The sequence below is a fragment of the Melopsittacus undulatus genome, chromosome 4, assembly GCF_012275295.1.
Source record: "Melopsittacus undulatus isolate bMelUnd1 chromosome 4, bMelUnd1.mat.Z, whole genome shotgun sequence".
In the NCBI taxonomy this organism is placed as follows: Eukaryota; Metazoa; Chordata; class Aves; order Psittaciformes; family Psittaculidae; genus Melopsittacus; species Melopsittacus undulatus.
Window position 1 is genome coordinate 18,336,928 of NC_047530.1, and position 14,670 is coordinate 18,351,597.

The following is a 14,670-nucleotide window of genomic DNA, read 5'->3' on the forward strand; positions in this document are numbered from 1 at the left end:
CGTGCTGGTTAATGTTGGCCTTATATGTTTACATAGGCTTACTTGCAACTTGATTCATCTGCACAGCAGAGTCATTGGTGGGATACTTCAACTTTTACTAACTGCTCAGGGTGTCTTATTTAAAAGCCATATTTTTTAATCTAGGGAGAGTGTAAGTTATTATTTTGGAATAAGTCTTTTTGCCTGCAGTTAACTGCCTGTTCAAACTGGTTTTTAGTGTAGTGGCAGTAATTAAACTGAAATCGTAAGGTTCTCGTGGACACTGAAAAAAGGGAAGGATTTTAGGTTTGTCAAAGATGGTGGTGCATTTTGGTGACTGAAAAGAGTGTGTATGTAAAACTTATCAGATGCATTTTATTGTTACCATTTCATTTCCTCAGGAGATCAGTGTCTGCTTTCTTCAGTCCAAAAAACCCCCAAAAGTTTAGCTGTACTTTTGATGCAATACATTTGCTGTTGAAAATGAGATGTCTGTGTTCAGGTACAAATCAAATACACGACTGCTCTTACTATTCTCTGGAAACTTAGCTTGACAAATTTAAAAAACAGAAGTGAAAGAAATCATAGGCCTGAGGTTTTTTTCTTGTTTGAGTTTTGTGGTTTTAACTGGATATTATGTTCTACTGCTCGTTTTTTTGTTTTTTTAATAACAAAAGTGAACTTTTAATTAGTTGCTGCTGTTACACACAAAGAGATGTCAGTGCAGGTTATTTTCTGTCCCCTACAGTAACTCGTGTTCTAGGATTTATGGTGTCATATGAAAAGGACTTATTTGGTCACGTTTGGCATGTAGAATAAGGCAAAATAAATGCCTTCCCTTGTTTAGCAGGGCCCTCTAGAGGCTGAGGAAAATACTGTTTTCTTTAAAAGCTGTCAGTGTTTGAGTGGTAAGAATCACAGGTTAGGGTTGGAAAGGACCTTAAGATCGTCTAGTTCCAACCCCCGTGCCATGGGAAAGAATAAATCTGATTCCTGATTTTTTAGTTGAAGGTTTATGATAGTTGATGCATGGCTATCTTATCTTAGCAAATACCCATATTTGCTTAAGCTGGATGTTATAGTCTGTAAGTAGCTGGTCTACTTTCAAGAAGGAAGGGGGAAGGCTAGAAAGCAGGGATTTACTTTATCCTGTCCACAGGACATGATTTATAAATATTAAGTGAGAAGTAAAATCCTGTGCCTGCTGAAATTTCCATTTTAAAAAAGTTTTATTTTAAAATTTTAAAAAAGGCACTTTATTTAAAAATTAAAACTCCCAATAAACCAAAATTGCTGCTAATGTAGTATGTATTGGGATTTTTCTAGATGTGCAAGCATTCAAATTCTTTAATGTTGTGCTAGTCAGTGTCTGCTTTTACTTAGCAATTTTTTCCCTTGTTTTAAAGAATAACAGAGTTGATGGGATATGAGCCAGAGGAACTCTTGGGTCGCTCAATCTATGAGTACTATCATGCACTGGATTCTGATCATCTGACCAAAACACACCACGACAGTAAGTAAAAGACACATTTTAAAGCCATCCAGGTACAAGAGATGAGCTACAGCACCGGGATAAAGCAACAGAAGAATAAGGGCTTTCTTTTAATGGCAGGTGTGAAACTGCAGTGAAGTTACCCTAAAACAAGATTTTTTTTTTTCTGCCTGTAATTAAAGCTGGTGTCCTTTCTGCTTTCAGTGTTCACCAAAGGGCAGGTGACAACAGGACAGTACAGAATGCTTGCTAAACAAGGTGGCTATGTCTGGGTTGAAACTCAAGCAACTGTTATATACAACACTAAGAATTCTCAGCCACAGTGCATAGTTTGTGTAAACTATGTATTGAGGTAAGTTGAGTGTGCATTGCTATTCTTTGTCATTATCTTCGCTGAAGACAAAATCAGATTCTGATGGCACTGCATCCTTTTTTTTCAACTTAAGAATGTGGTCTCCTGTTGAATGTGTTATGGTATGACTATTTCCTACTAATGAAACTTCTCTTAGAATACCGCCAGTCCAAAGATTAGGAAATGCATTTGAAAACAAAGCACTTTTGATCTTGTAGTGTCAGTAGGAAGATCTCTGTAGGAAAATGAATGTAGGGCTGCTTTACTATTGCAATGGAAGTGAGAGAGTTTGTGTGTGTTTTAGACAGCTCCCTAATCCTGCAGTCTGGAGCAGTTCATTTCACTAATAACTTTTAGTCATGGACTTCAGAGCAGCAGTAATGGCGTCTTTTTTTTTTTAATCCTATTTTTTTCCATATTTCTTTTGAAAGCTTCAACTGAAATCAGACTTGTTGACTTTTTCTACAACTGTACAATAGTTCTAAATTCATTTTTTGAAACTTCAGTGAATGTACCAATATCAATCTATCAATGTATTGCACATTCATTTAGAAGTAGCTTTTTTTTTCTTACTTTCTGAATGCTTTCAGAAAAGCACATTTATTTTTGTGACTTTTTCTTGATGGCACCACAATTGGTACTTGCTTTATCTGTTACATTTTGGGGAAAGAATGAGTAAGAAAAAAAGAATTCTTAAAGCTTCTATCCTGGTGATTTTGTGGTGTGGGCAGTGTTTCCTTTTTTTTTTTTTTTTTTTTTATGTTTCTTTCCAACTACCAAAACTGTTAACCCTGAATTTATTCCTTTTAGCTCTTCTTTAACAATTTTCTTCCTCTCTGTCTGACAGTGGAATTGTTCAGAAGGACTTGATCTTTTCCCTTGGACAAACTGAGTGTATGCTGAAACCAGTGGATTCTCCTGATATGAAAATGACCAAAATATTCGGCAAAGATGACTTGGAAGATACCAACAGCCTATTTGAAAAACTTAAGCAGGAACCAGATGCTTTAACTGTGCTGGCCCCAGCTGCTGGAGACACAATTATCTCTCTAGATTTCAGCAGTAATGGTGGGTGTGTGTTTAAATTGGAGAGCATGCAAATTAGTAAAGTTAGTATTTTACAGTAAAAATAAGCTCCCAGTATCAGTATACTGCCTAGTAGTATGTTAGCTGCTGTTTCAATTTAATGAGGTCCATAGACATGCACAGTCCTGTTACTTAGGTTGATGGTTTCTTTTAATTTTATAGAGTCTGATGAACAACAATGTGATGAAGTTCCTTTGTATAATGATGTAATGCTCCCCTCATCCAGTGAGAAATTGCAGAATATAAATATGGCAATGTCCCCACTACCTGCTTCTGAAACTACAAAGCCACTTCGTAGCAATGCTGATCCTGCACTCAATAGAGAAGTTGTATCAAAGCTGGAGCCAAACACAGAGCCACTCGAACTTTCTTTTACCATGCCTCAGGTGCAAGAGCAACCAACCAGCCCTTCTGATGCAAGTACCAGCCAAAGTTCACCTGAGGTTAGTTATGTAATTTAGATACACTGTCATTAAAATTTAAGTGCTGCTGGGACTCATGGAGCAAATCAGGTTAAGGATGTAGCCAAGACCTGAACTGAAAATTATTTCTATATTGTGACTTAAGCTCATGCCGTGATCTGAGGAAAAAAGATCAGTTTTGAAACTGAGTATCACTTCTTCAGCAAAGTGAGTCTTGCAAATGCTTGCAGTACTACGTGATAGAAACAAGAAGAGCATGGGATTGGTCTTTCTAGAAGAAAAATGATTCAAAAACAACTTCCCTAAACAGCAAATTAGATGTAACCTATTACTGTAGAGGCCACTTCTGAGTTCCAACAAATTGTGTGCTGCAGAGTGGAGTAAATTTGAATGTATAAATGTGTTTTCCTTTCCCATTAGAATTTTGTGCAAGTATAGTTTGGAGTTAGCTTTTACATTAGAACATTTTTCAGAGAACCTGTAGATGCAGTGCAAAATAATATAATGGCAGAAATTTAAAACAGCATTACAATGTTTTCACAGCCCAGTAGTCCCAACAACTACTGCTTTGATGTGGATAATGATATGGCTAATGAATTCAAACTGGAATTAGTGGAGAAACTCTTTGCAATAGATACAGAAGCAAAAAATCCATTCTCTACTCAGGTAATGTACACTAACTTAAAATTCTGTATAATCTTAATACTTAATCTCTGTGCTTCTTTCAGAATGTCTTCAGGAACATCCTTCCTCTTCTATGCTGTATTTTTGTTAAATGGCAAAAAAATGTTGTAAGGATTTGGTAAAGGGAGAAGCCGTAATGAAGCCATGAAGTCACAGCTGTTATAATTTTCATCTCTTGTCTTTTCCAGGAAACTGATTTAGATCTAGAGATGTTGGCTCCTTATATCCCAATGGATGATGACTTCCAGTTGCGATCCTTTGATCAGCTGTCTCCACTGGAAAGCAGCTCATCTGGCTCTCAGAATGCAGCCACCATTCCCATATTTCAGCAGGCTCAGACACCATCAAGTACTGCTGATGAAATAAAACCAGTGACGGAACGTGTGGATGATGTGAAGACTTTAATTGTTCCTTCATCTCCTGCTCACATAATCAATGAAACGAGTAGTGCCCCAGGATCGCCTTACAGTGGGAACAAGAGTCGAACTGCATCTCCAATCAGAGCAGGAAAAGGAACATCGGATCAGACAGAAAAATCTTGTCCTGGAGCACCCAGTTTGCGAACAGTCACTCTGAATAAAAGGTATTTTAAAAGTGAAGCTTAAGCCCTAGTATCTGTTGAAGAAATTATTACAAATTTAAATCCTGCCAACTGTTATATGTTGTCTTTGGCACTCTGTTTCAAAGTAGAAATCAATATGCTTAAATTTAGACATTTTAAACCAGTTTAGTATGGTTTATAGTAAGTTTCCCTAAAGTTAATTTTGCAGTAGCTTTTACATAAGCATCTGATTTAATAGGCAGCTACTGTATACAGATTCTTACATAATTTTGTCCTGCTCACGTATCTGATGTGCAGCCTTTTTAAAAGAGCGCAGTAGGCAATTTACAAGTAGTTATATACACGCTCTTTCTGGTGCTAGTCCACTTTGTTATGAGGTAAGAGGTGACAGCAGTCTTTGTGCTGCATTTATTGTGTTTGAAATTAGCCATATTTCATAATGATGGCACAGCATATGTAGTAGATACTTATCATGATAGAAAACTCTACAAAGTCAAACATCAGAATTTGATCTATAGAACACTTTTCTGTACGTAGAATATTCAGAATAGGCTTTTCCTCACTCACCCTTCCCTCCTTTCTGTTGAAAGCAAATTGCTGAACTTTTGTGCTTTTTTTCCTGCAAAGACTGATTTTTGTTATAACTCGTTCTGAGCTTCATGGCAAGATGAAAAGCTAATATTTGCTATGCTCATACACAATGATTGTTGAAATGAGTTGATTATGAAAGAAAAGTAGTATAGTTCATAAATTCAGTTCTGTGATGTTGTATGTGTGTCCACAAAAGCAAAATGGCTTGAGGATAGTAGAAACGTCTTAACAGCCTGAATCAATTTTTCTTAGATCTACTGCAATGGATGAAGAACTAAATCCAAAGATGCTAGCTTTGCATAATGCTCAGAGAAAACGAAAAATGGAACATGATGGTTCACTTTTTCAGGCAGTTGGAATTGTGAGTTTTGTTTTACCATTTTAAAATATTCACTTTTAACCTTGCGATTTTTGAAATGAGGCACCAGTTCAGACTCTGATTTTAGTTCTTGGTATGCGCTGGAATCTTGGGAACAGAAAAAATTGCTTGGTAGTGAAATTCCCATGTGTACACAGATACTCTGATTTTTAGTTCTCTTTTACTGTCAGCTGTTTCAACAGTGCTCTCTATACCTAAGCACATTTCTTGATCAGGTAGGAAATACATTTGTGCATATTCTAGTGAAGAACAGATATGTTCACAGAAGACATCACATTTAAATGTGAAATTGCCATATTTCACTTTGAATTCAAACTCAATTTTCATATTTGTCAATATTGGATATAGTGTTCTTATGCTTCTATGCTTTTGTTTTTTCATTGAGTCTGATATTCTTTTATTTGATCACATAACAAGCCTATCTGAACCATAAGGGAATAGAATATAACCTAGCACATATATATAACTACCGCTTCTATTACATGCACACTCTCTGTAGTGTTAAGTGTGTGTGACTATGAGTAGCTCATCATTGTCTGTTCTAGCTATTCAGAAGAAACCTTGGGTATTCTTAGGTTTGTGTCACTTAATTGGGGCTATCTAGGTTATTTTCTCCAAGGGTATTTTGTCTCTGTAATCTTTGTCTCTGTCAGTTCTTAGTATTTTGAAATCTTAAGCTTTGCCATTACATCCTATTATCTCTTTTTCTGCCTTCATTGAAAATTCCCACTTGTCTTAAGTTTTGTACAGTTCTTAATTCCTCTACTGCAAGGTAGTCTTTGAGATTCTTTGTTTCTCCAGCAGTCCATCTCTGAGGAGTAATAATCCATCGTGTGCAGGATGATTTTTCTTTTGAACTATGAATTATTCCCATATTGGCATTCTGGTTTGGGCAGGAGACAAATTGCTGTATACTGGTTTTATCATTTTTGTCCTCCAGATTACCTGAGAACTTTTGTATATTTATTTTTATTCTGAGTCAAGCAGACTTTAAAACAATCATACTATTGATTTCATTTGCTAAGTGTTTTGCACTTTTATGCATGTTGGTTTTTGCTTCCAGTAGCTCTGTAATATTCACAGCTCTGCAAGATACTTTATTGCCTTCCATTGCCTTTTTCTCATGTCATGGTGGTACAGTTGTCCTCTAGTGTTGCTGATTAAATACTCAGAGTAGCCTGAGTTGTCATTAAGTACACAGAAAACAAGCAGTTCTGCATTAACTGCTGTAAGTGTTCAGGCTTTTATGCTTAATGCTTAAAGGTTCAGACTTCATCCTTTACTACATGTTTTTCTTTTTTCTGTATTTGAAATAAGTGTTGCAAATGTTGACTGTTTCTGCACAGTCAGAAGCTGAACTTTCCATGTAGCTGGATCTTAGTGATATTATTTCGAGCAGATACAAGAAGATACAAGCTATATATTTCTTAATATGAAGGCTGTATTGCATTCACAATAAAAACAAGACCAAAAAATCCAAAACAAAAAAAACAACCCAGCAACAACGCAGGTGACTGACCTTACTATGAAATGCAATTTCTAAGTTAAAGTTGTTTAGCTTCTATTATACAACTGTCCTTTTGAGTTATTACATGGATGCTTTATAACCTGAAAACATATGTTCTTTTCTGTTTTACATGTTCAGGATAATGGCAGTGTTCTGAAATATCTTTTCCTCTTTTAGCAGCAGTCAGTACTACTAACAAGACAAAACTTTGCAGATTCAACTACTTTTGCTAGTAAATTTGATATAAGGTGGTGTGTTTTCCTTCCATCCCATCTGTTTCAGTGGCAGCTTCTTCTTACTTATACTTATCATAAGGAGCCTTTAAAAGCTTTCTAATCGCCATATCTTCTGTACTGCTGTCAAAACAATATGCAAAGAGCTGTATCTGTGGTAGAATGGCTTAGGACTGCATTCCCTTTGCTTGGCTCAGACAGCTTGGTGGCAGTAACTGGAGTGCAAGCAGAATTTACGTCTTAAATTTAGATAGAATCGACTTACCAAGGTTCCTGAATCTCCTACACTATTAACTACAGTGTAAGAAACCATCAGAGACTTCAGTGAAAACCTGATGCTTACTCACACAAGAGCAGTGGCAATTAAATGGGTGTGTATGTGTACAGGAACATGCTAATCCTGAGGATGGTAACCGATCATAACCAGGATTTAGTAATTGTTTTCTGTAAGGGAAGCAAGGTCTTTGAAATCTGATTCAGTTTTATTTTAAATAATTCTCAAGGGTAGTGTACTCAGAAATACTTCTCCCCAAGTTCTGAATGAAGTCCACTTTAAATTCTGACAATGCCTACACTAGTAATTAGTGACAGGAACTGTTAGTTTGGAAGAGGGATGTGGAGGGCTACAAAGATACAGTATTTAGTAAAGAAGATTTATTTTATTTCTTTCCAGGGGTCTTTATTCCAGCAGGCAGGTGACCGTGGAGGAAATGCATCACTTGCTTGGAAACGTGTGAAGGGATGCAAAACAAATGGTCATAATGGAGTGGAGCAAAAGACAATCATTCTACTATCAACTGGTCAGTCTCTCCTTTTAATACCTAGAGGGGGGCAGAGGGGGTTGTGTGAGAGAGAACTGAGTAACAGAAGCGTACCCAAACTTACCGCCTTTGTGAAGAATTGCGGAGAAAAAGTTAAAAGTGGTGAATAAAGTGCACTTTTTCTCCTTCCCCTCCCTCTTTAGACATAGCAAGTAAACTTCTAGGGCAGTCGATGGATGAAAGTGGGCTACCCCAACTCACGAGTTACGATTGTGAAGTAAACGCTCCCATACAAGGCAACAGAAACCTGCTACAGGGTGAAGAACTGCTCAGAGCTCTGGATCAAGTTAACTGAGCTTTCACAATACTTGTTCCTTTTTTGGACACTGGTGAATCATCACCTAAAGCAGTCTATTTATATTTTCTATATCTGATTTTAGAAGCCTGGCTACAGTACTGCACTAATTCAGTTAGTTCAGTTTTGATCCCCTTTCTACTTATTTTGACAGTCTTTTTAATATGTTCTTTATGTAACAATAACTCAAAACTATAGTGCGTTTTTATAATTCTTTGGTACATACACTTTTAAGTCCATTACATTTAAAACACTCTTGCAATAGCAGCTTTGAAATATGCACCTGATCTAAAAAATATATGAATATTTATTTTTTTGGCTGGGGAGTTGGTCACCAAAACTTAGTAGTAAAATGTCAACACAGGAAAAACTGGCAGTACTTCCACCCTGCTTTTCATAGGTAGTTGGAAGACTTGTGTTCTCTTACTCTTTATGTTCAAATAAGTTTTTTATTTTAATAGTTTTTATAAGATACAACAATGCTTTGCAGCGGTGCATTGTAGCCACAATCGCACAATATATTTTCTTAAAAAATACCAGCAGTTCCTCATGCAATATATTCTGCATTTATAAAAACTAGTTTTTAAGAAGAATCCTCTTTTGTTTGCCTATGAAATCGTATTTAAACCTGGATTATGTCATTATTTTAGTCATGTTGTAATATAAATTGTTCTTAAATGCTGTCTTATGCTTTTGACTTAAATGAGTGTGGTTAGTCAAAGGAAAGGCTTTATCTGGAAAGGGCTAGCAGCATTTTATTTGGATTCGTTCTCAATTTAGGAAAGTTTGATGTTCTTAAAGTAGTCATTTTGCCAGCTTAAAAAAAAAATCCCCTGCCTTGTAGCTATTGAAGTTAATGCTAATATTGTGTATGATCTTAAATCTAAATGTTCAGCTTACCCTGTGTGGTATAGGTGATATTTCAAGCAGATTGTAAAACATCTTGCATTGTTAGCAAAATTTTATCTAGTACATCGAGTTGCTCAATATTTTGATGTTTTGGTTTTATGCACCTTGTTGCTATTAACATCCGTATGTTTTCATGTAGATTTCAATAACTTGAGTATATTTAGCAGCCTTTTTATTTAGAAATACATAGTTGTCACAAACATCTTAATTTCCTATATGTACTGTACAAAACCTTCATTCACTCATTCTTTTGCTCTTTGTGGTTGGATCTAACACTAACTGTATTGTTTTCTTACATCAATAAACTATATGTGGACCAGGCCCCCTTGGGGAGTGTGTTATCTGAGAGAAATGAGATAATTTATATTTTTGTTAGTGGTTATTGTTCATCTGTGTTCCCTTTTTAAATTAGAGTTGATTGGAAATCACTGCTCCCTTATTTTGATTGTAACATCTCTGTGTTAATTATTTTAGCCTATTCAGTACTGAAGTCTAGACAGTGTTGTACTACCGCTCGCCAAAGATGTTTAACTTTTAAATCTGTTATCACACCAGTTAGCAAACTTTAAAGTGAGGAGACAGCATATTTGTGTTACTGCAGAGTGGAAAGATTCTTCCTTGTGAACAGCTTAAAGGCTCGTCTCTGGAAGCTTTATCAAGGTAATGCTGGAAAGCAGGAAAAAGTAAAACTCACAGGAATGATCAGGTAGAAGATTTTTCTCACAAAACTACATGATTACAAAATTAAGCTGGTGCTTGATAAGTTTGTTCTGCATTCTTGTGCTCTTGACTCATAACTTTAATAATTAGGTGACTTCTCATTTTGCTGCCATAAAACACAATACTACTGATAGAACCTTGTCATGTGTAAGTATGGTCAAGATAATTTGTGCATTCTTCAAACTACTTTAAAGATTATCTCAGTGCAAGACATCACATGGAGTGTCACAAGAATGATTTTGGTTTTACTTTGAAACTTGGCTTCATTAGACTCTTGCAATCAATATAACATTATATAAGCTTTAACCTGTTTTTTACAAATTACTGTTTCACTAAAATGAGCAGTTTTGAAACTGAAACAACTGTATTAAACTAAATGGAGATTATTAGCTGCAGCTTAAAGTAAAAGATAAGGCACTAGTAGCAGAAGATGGTTGCATACTTAAAGTTTTGAGTAGAAGTTGCACATAGAGGAGAAAGCATGTAGGTGCACTAAGCCAGAGTTGAAGCTTTGTGCAGAGAACATCTGAATATATATATACACCTGCTGCTGAATACAGATTTTTAATGAAGCCTTTAAGTGTACAAAGCTTATAAAGTTCTTGGGATGAATACAGCAGAACTACTGTGTCCCTGCTGTGTAAGGTCTTGGAGATGATGTTCTATCAGCAGTTAAAAGGTTTTAACAGTGAAGTTGCTAAAGGCTTAGGGTAAAGAACCTGCTGGTATGGGCATCCCTTCTGCTCAGCTCAATGTGGATTGATGTGATGTTTCTGTGAGATAGTCTTGATATGTGTGAAAGGTTCAAGTGGGTTCTGCTTTTCTTACTGCCCCAGCAAGTTTTAAGCTGCTTTTGTTTCCATCTTCCAAGAGAAACTTCATACCATCATGCTTGAAGTTCTTTTGCTACTCTCTTGACCTTACTTTGGAACAGCCTGACTTTATTGGATCTGTCAGTTCCTCTTCAGTGTATTTTAAGAGGGTAGTAAATTTTCATAAAGAAAATCCATGTTAGAGGAGGAAAATTTAAGTGACCCACATGATTTATGGTTATGTGCCTGCTGGAATCATCTCTGGTCTCAATGAGAGCAGTTCTGTATTTAAATGAGCCATGTTTCATCTAAGAATCTTCCCAACTGTCATATTTTTTTAATTATACATAAAGCATAGCATTTTGTTTTTACTGTTCATGTAAAAGTGACTGAAACAAGCAGTTAATGGCATGAACTGCAGTAGCTGTATTGTTTACTGTTTTGTTTTGTTTACAAAAAAAGCAACCGCCAAACCTCCCAGAGGCACTGAAGAAAATATGCAAAAGTAACAGTAATTGCTCTGGCCTTGAGAGCTTTGCTAAAGGCAGCTGGAATTTCAGAGAATCTAGAAGGACACCTTCTAGCTGCCTTGTTTTAATTTTTTATATATTTTTTTTCTTAGACTCTCAGAATGCATGTTCTGATTCTAAACCTACTTTGGAGGACGATCTTCCTGGTCCAGTGGAGGGTGTCCCTGCCTATGGCAGGGGGTTTGGAACTAGATCATTTTAAGGTCCCTTCCGACCCAAAACCATTCTATGATAATACATTACTTTCTAAATCTTTTCTTAGGGATTTTGAATAATTTCTTTGATTTGCTACCTTTTTAAAATGTTGAGACAGTACATTTTAGCGCATTTGTTCTTTGCCAGTAAAGAACTGTAGGTAGATACAGTGTTTCATTCTGCATATGAAACATCCTCAATTATCATCTCCACATAAAGTGAGGAGATTGTAACAAAATCAGCTTCCAGAAGATTACTGTCACTGCAGTAGTAGTCAAGCCCTGATGGCTTTATTAAAAGAAAGGAATTTTAAAACTAGTACTTATGATATCATTCATTCCCTTACCTGAATGTAGTTACTAACTATGGCTGCAGCTCCCAAGAAGTCATTGAAGTCTGCTGCCCAGTAACTTGATCTCAGGTGTAATACACTGAATACATTAAGGAGTCCAAAGTACAGCTTTCTAACAAACATACCTCCCTCCTGTGTAGTGAGCAAGGCTGGGACTGTGCTGATCTTTGAAAACCTTCAGGTGAAACAGAAAGAAATTGCTATTAAGTTTCCTTTCATAGAATAGTTAGGATTGGAAAGGACTTTCCTGTGTGTCTCTGTCCACATGTAATTACTGCATTAGAGAACCACAAGTTAAGGCTTTTACCTGTAACCCTGGTGACAATTTAAGACTTAAAAGGTTATATTAGATTAATTGATCAGCCCTGCTTCCAATGAAATACAGCTTAAAAATGTCTGATCATTACAGGTTAAGATACTGTATATTTGATAGTTTGGATTTGTGGGGTTTTTTTTTCATTATTTGAAAAAGCTGTTTAATTAAGCAGCTAGCCAAGGGTAGTGAAAGGCAGAGACATGGGCTGTCTGACCAGTATCTGTTGGCAAGCTTTCTCCCCACATCCACTGTGGACTGAGCTGTTCCCCCGATGAACAGAGCTGTGGAAGCTGGGAAGTGTGATTGCCCTGCCACTGTCACCCATCTGCTCCCAGCCTGCTGATTAGCTGCTGCTGAACCCAACACAGATCTTGCACAAACGTCACTGCACTTAAACACATTATTCAGACTAATTGCCAGCATGAAAATAAACATTTCACAGGCCAAGAGTATTTTGTAAGAAGACCATTTCCATAGTAATTCACATGAGTTAGGTATTCAGCTTTCATTAGAAGTACCATTAGCAATTACAGGGACTTGACCCCCTGGAATGCTTCATTCTGGAGAACTGTGATATATATATTTTTTAAAAATCCAAATTGCAGAAATTAGTTGACATTTTCCTTCTGCTTCCCTGTTTACCTTGAGCAAGTTACCAAAAATTAAAAGAGTTTGCTACTGGATTTATACAGTGTGGTAGACTTTGTGAATAATAGCAGTATTCTCTCATGAAGAAGTGGTATATTTTAATGGAATTCTTTTTTGGAGCCAAGTACAACATGTTGCAATTGATATTTCTCTTGAAACACTTTGATGTACTTGTGACTGTATTTCTTTTTGATTGTGTAACAGTATAAAATTCAATAAAAGAGGGTTTGTTTCTAATTTGTGACATCTGTGATCTTTCTGTTCATCCCTTATGCCTGTTCTAAAAGATGATGGCAGATGGCAAAAACCACTTCAAAAAAAGTGAACTAAAACCCACTATGCAGCATAACTAAGACTCCTCTCATGCTTGAGGTCTTCCTACTGAAGTCAGAAACTTTAACACTAAGCACGTGTGGTCTGTTTTCCAACAGCATTTACAAATTCTGTCTTGCTTTCACAGCTGAATCGTGTTTACACTGAATCAGAATCACCTAGGTTGGAAAAGACCTTTAAGCTCATCAAGTCCAACCTTTACCCCAGGACTGCCATGACCACCACTAAACCATGTCACTAGGGGCCTCATCTACACATTTTTTTGAACACTTCCAGGAACAGTATAGAATCATAGAACATTGGACACAATGGTTATCCCACCTAAATTAAGTAGACTACGTGCACGAGCTAAAGAGGCCTCTTTGAGTAATCATAAAAAAATGCCCTTAGTAACAGAACAGGAACTACTTTGAATCCAAGGTGCTCTCTCCAGATGACTTCACTTGCTATCAGTACATGCAAATAACTTCACGAGAACTTGAGACTCCTGCTGCCTTGTTAAATCAACAGGGCTTCCTACTGCACTCATTGAAAGTCTCTGGCAACATTTACGCTTAGTTGGGAAGTCTGAAAGCAAAAGACAAGTGCCAGTGCTGTCACAGTAGAGTACGATCCTGTTATTTCGTATTAGTGATATAGGCTTGTACATACAGAAGTCTGAATATACTATTTAATAAAATGTATCCATGATTTATTTCCATGAGAATACATTAAAACCTGATTTATTTTAATGTTTTCTATTTGAAAATGGGTAGAATACAACCATACAAGATATTAAAAAAGAAAAAAGTTGTCTTGTGCAATGTGCATTTAGAGAACACCCTGTTATTTATATCTGTGCAGGATAAAATGGCTTTTTAACTTGCAACTTATAAGTTAGGAATTAATAGAGGAAACAGGACTTCATCCTTTAGGATTTAGATAAGAATACAAAGAAGATACAGTAACAAGCACCCCCTTACATGATCTGATTTTTCACGGGTTTTTGAGGGTTTTTTTGTTAGGAAGGTGGTGTATTAAGAACTAAAATGTATTAATGAAAAACTGAAGGATTACTAGATGAAAACACACAATTTATCAAGAATAATAGAATATTAACCTAAAATTTGACACTATTTCATTATATACACCATAGAAATTGAATTCTACAAAGAGACCTTGTTGCTTTTATTTTTTTATTTATCTGCATTTTCAGTCTCTTTCTGCAAGGACTTAGCAAATGTTACCATATAGGCACAATAGCCTCATCCTCACTATATCTTACATCATCTTTCACAATCACAGCAGCATGACATGCAGCCCCAAAAACTAAGACATTTCCATCTCGTATTTCCTAAAACACCATCTCTGAGAAATCACAACACTCAATACTTAGTATGCAATACTTAAAATACAGAAATCAGAAAGCACACTGAATCCTTATACATTCAACATCACTCCAGAGCCAAGCTC

At 36.2% G+C, this 14,670-nt stretch overlaps 1 protein-coding gene across 3 annotated transcripts in view; it reads left to right on the forward strand.

Moving 5' to 3' along the window:
- The window catches only part of HIF1A (hypoxia inducible factor 1 subunit alpha), a 32,574-nt gene extending 19,452 nt beyond the window's left edge, over positions 1-13,122 (forward strand). For 2 of the 3 annotated variants that reach the window (XM_034061291.1, XM_031049496.2), the window contains exons 7-15: positions 1,386-1,492; positions 1,676-1,823; positions 2,671-2,891; positions 3,072-3,352; positions 3,875-3,997; positions 4,204-4,598; positions 5,421-5,529; positions 7,961-8,087; positions 8,252-13,122. In XM_034061291.1, the coding sequence (XP_033917182.1) occupies positions 1,386-1,492; positions 1,676-1,823; positions 2,671-2,891; positions 3,072-3,352; positions 3,875-3,997; positions 4,204-4,598; positions 5,421-5,529; positions 7,961-8,087; positions 8,252-8,403 (1,663 nt within the window). In that variant the 3' untranslated portion in view covers positions 8,404-13,122. The remainder of the gene's footprint in view (positions 1-1,385; positions 1,493-1,675; positions 1,824-2,670; positions 2,892-3,071; positions 3,353-3,874; positions 3,998-4,203; positions 4,599-5,420; positions 5,530-7,960; positions 8,088-8,251) is intronic. The other variant, XR_004549524.1, reaches the window with a different exon arrangement.
- The last annotated feature ends 1,548 nt before the right edge of the window (positions 13,123-14,670 follow it).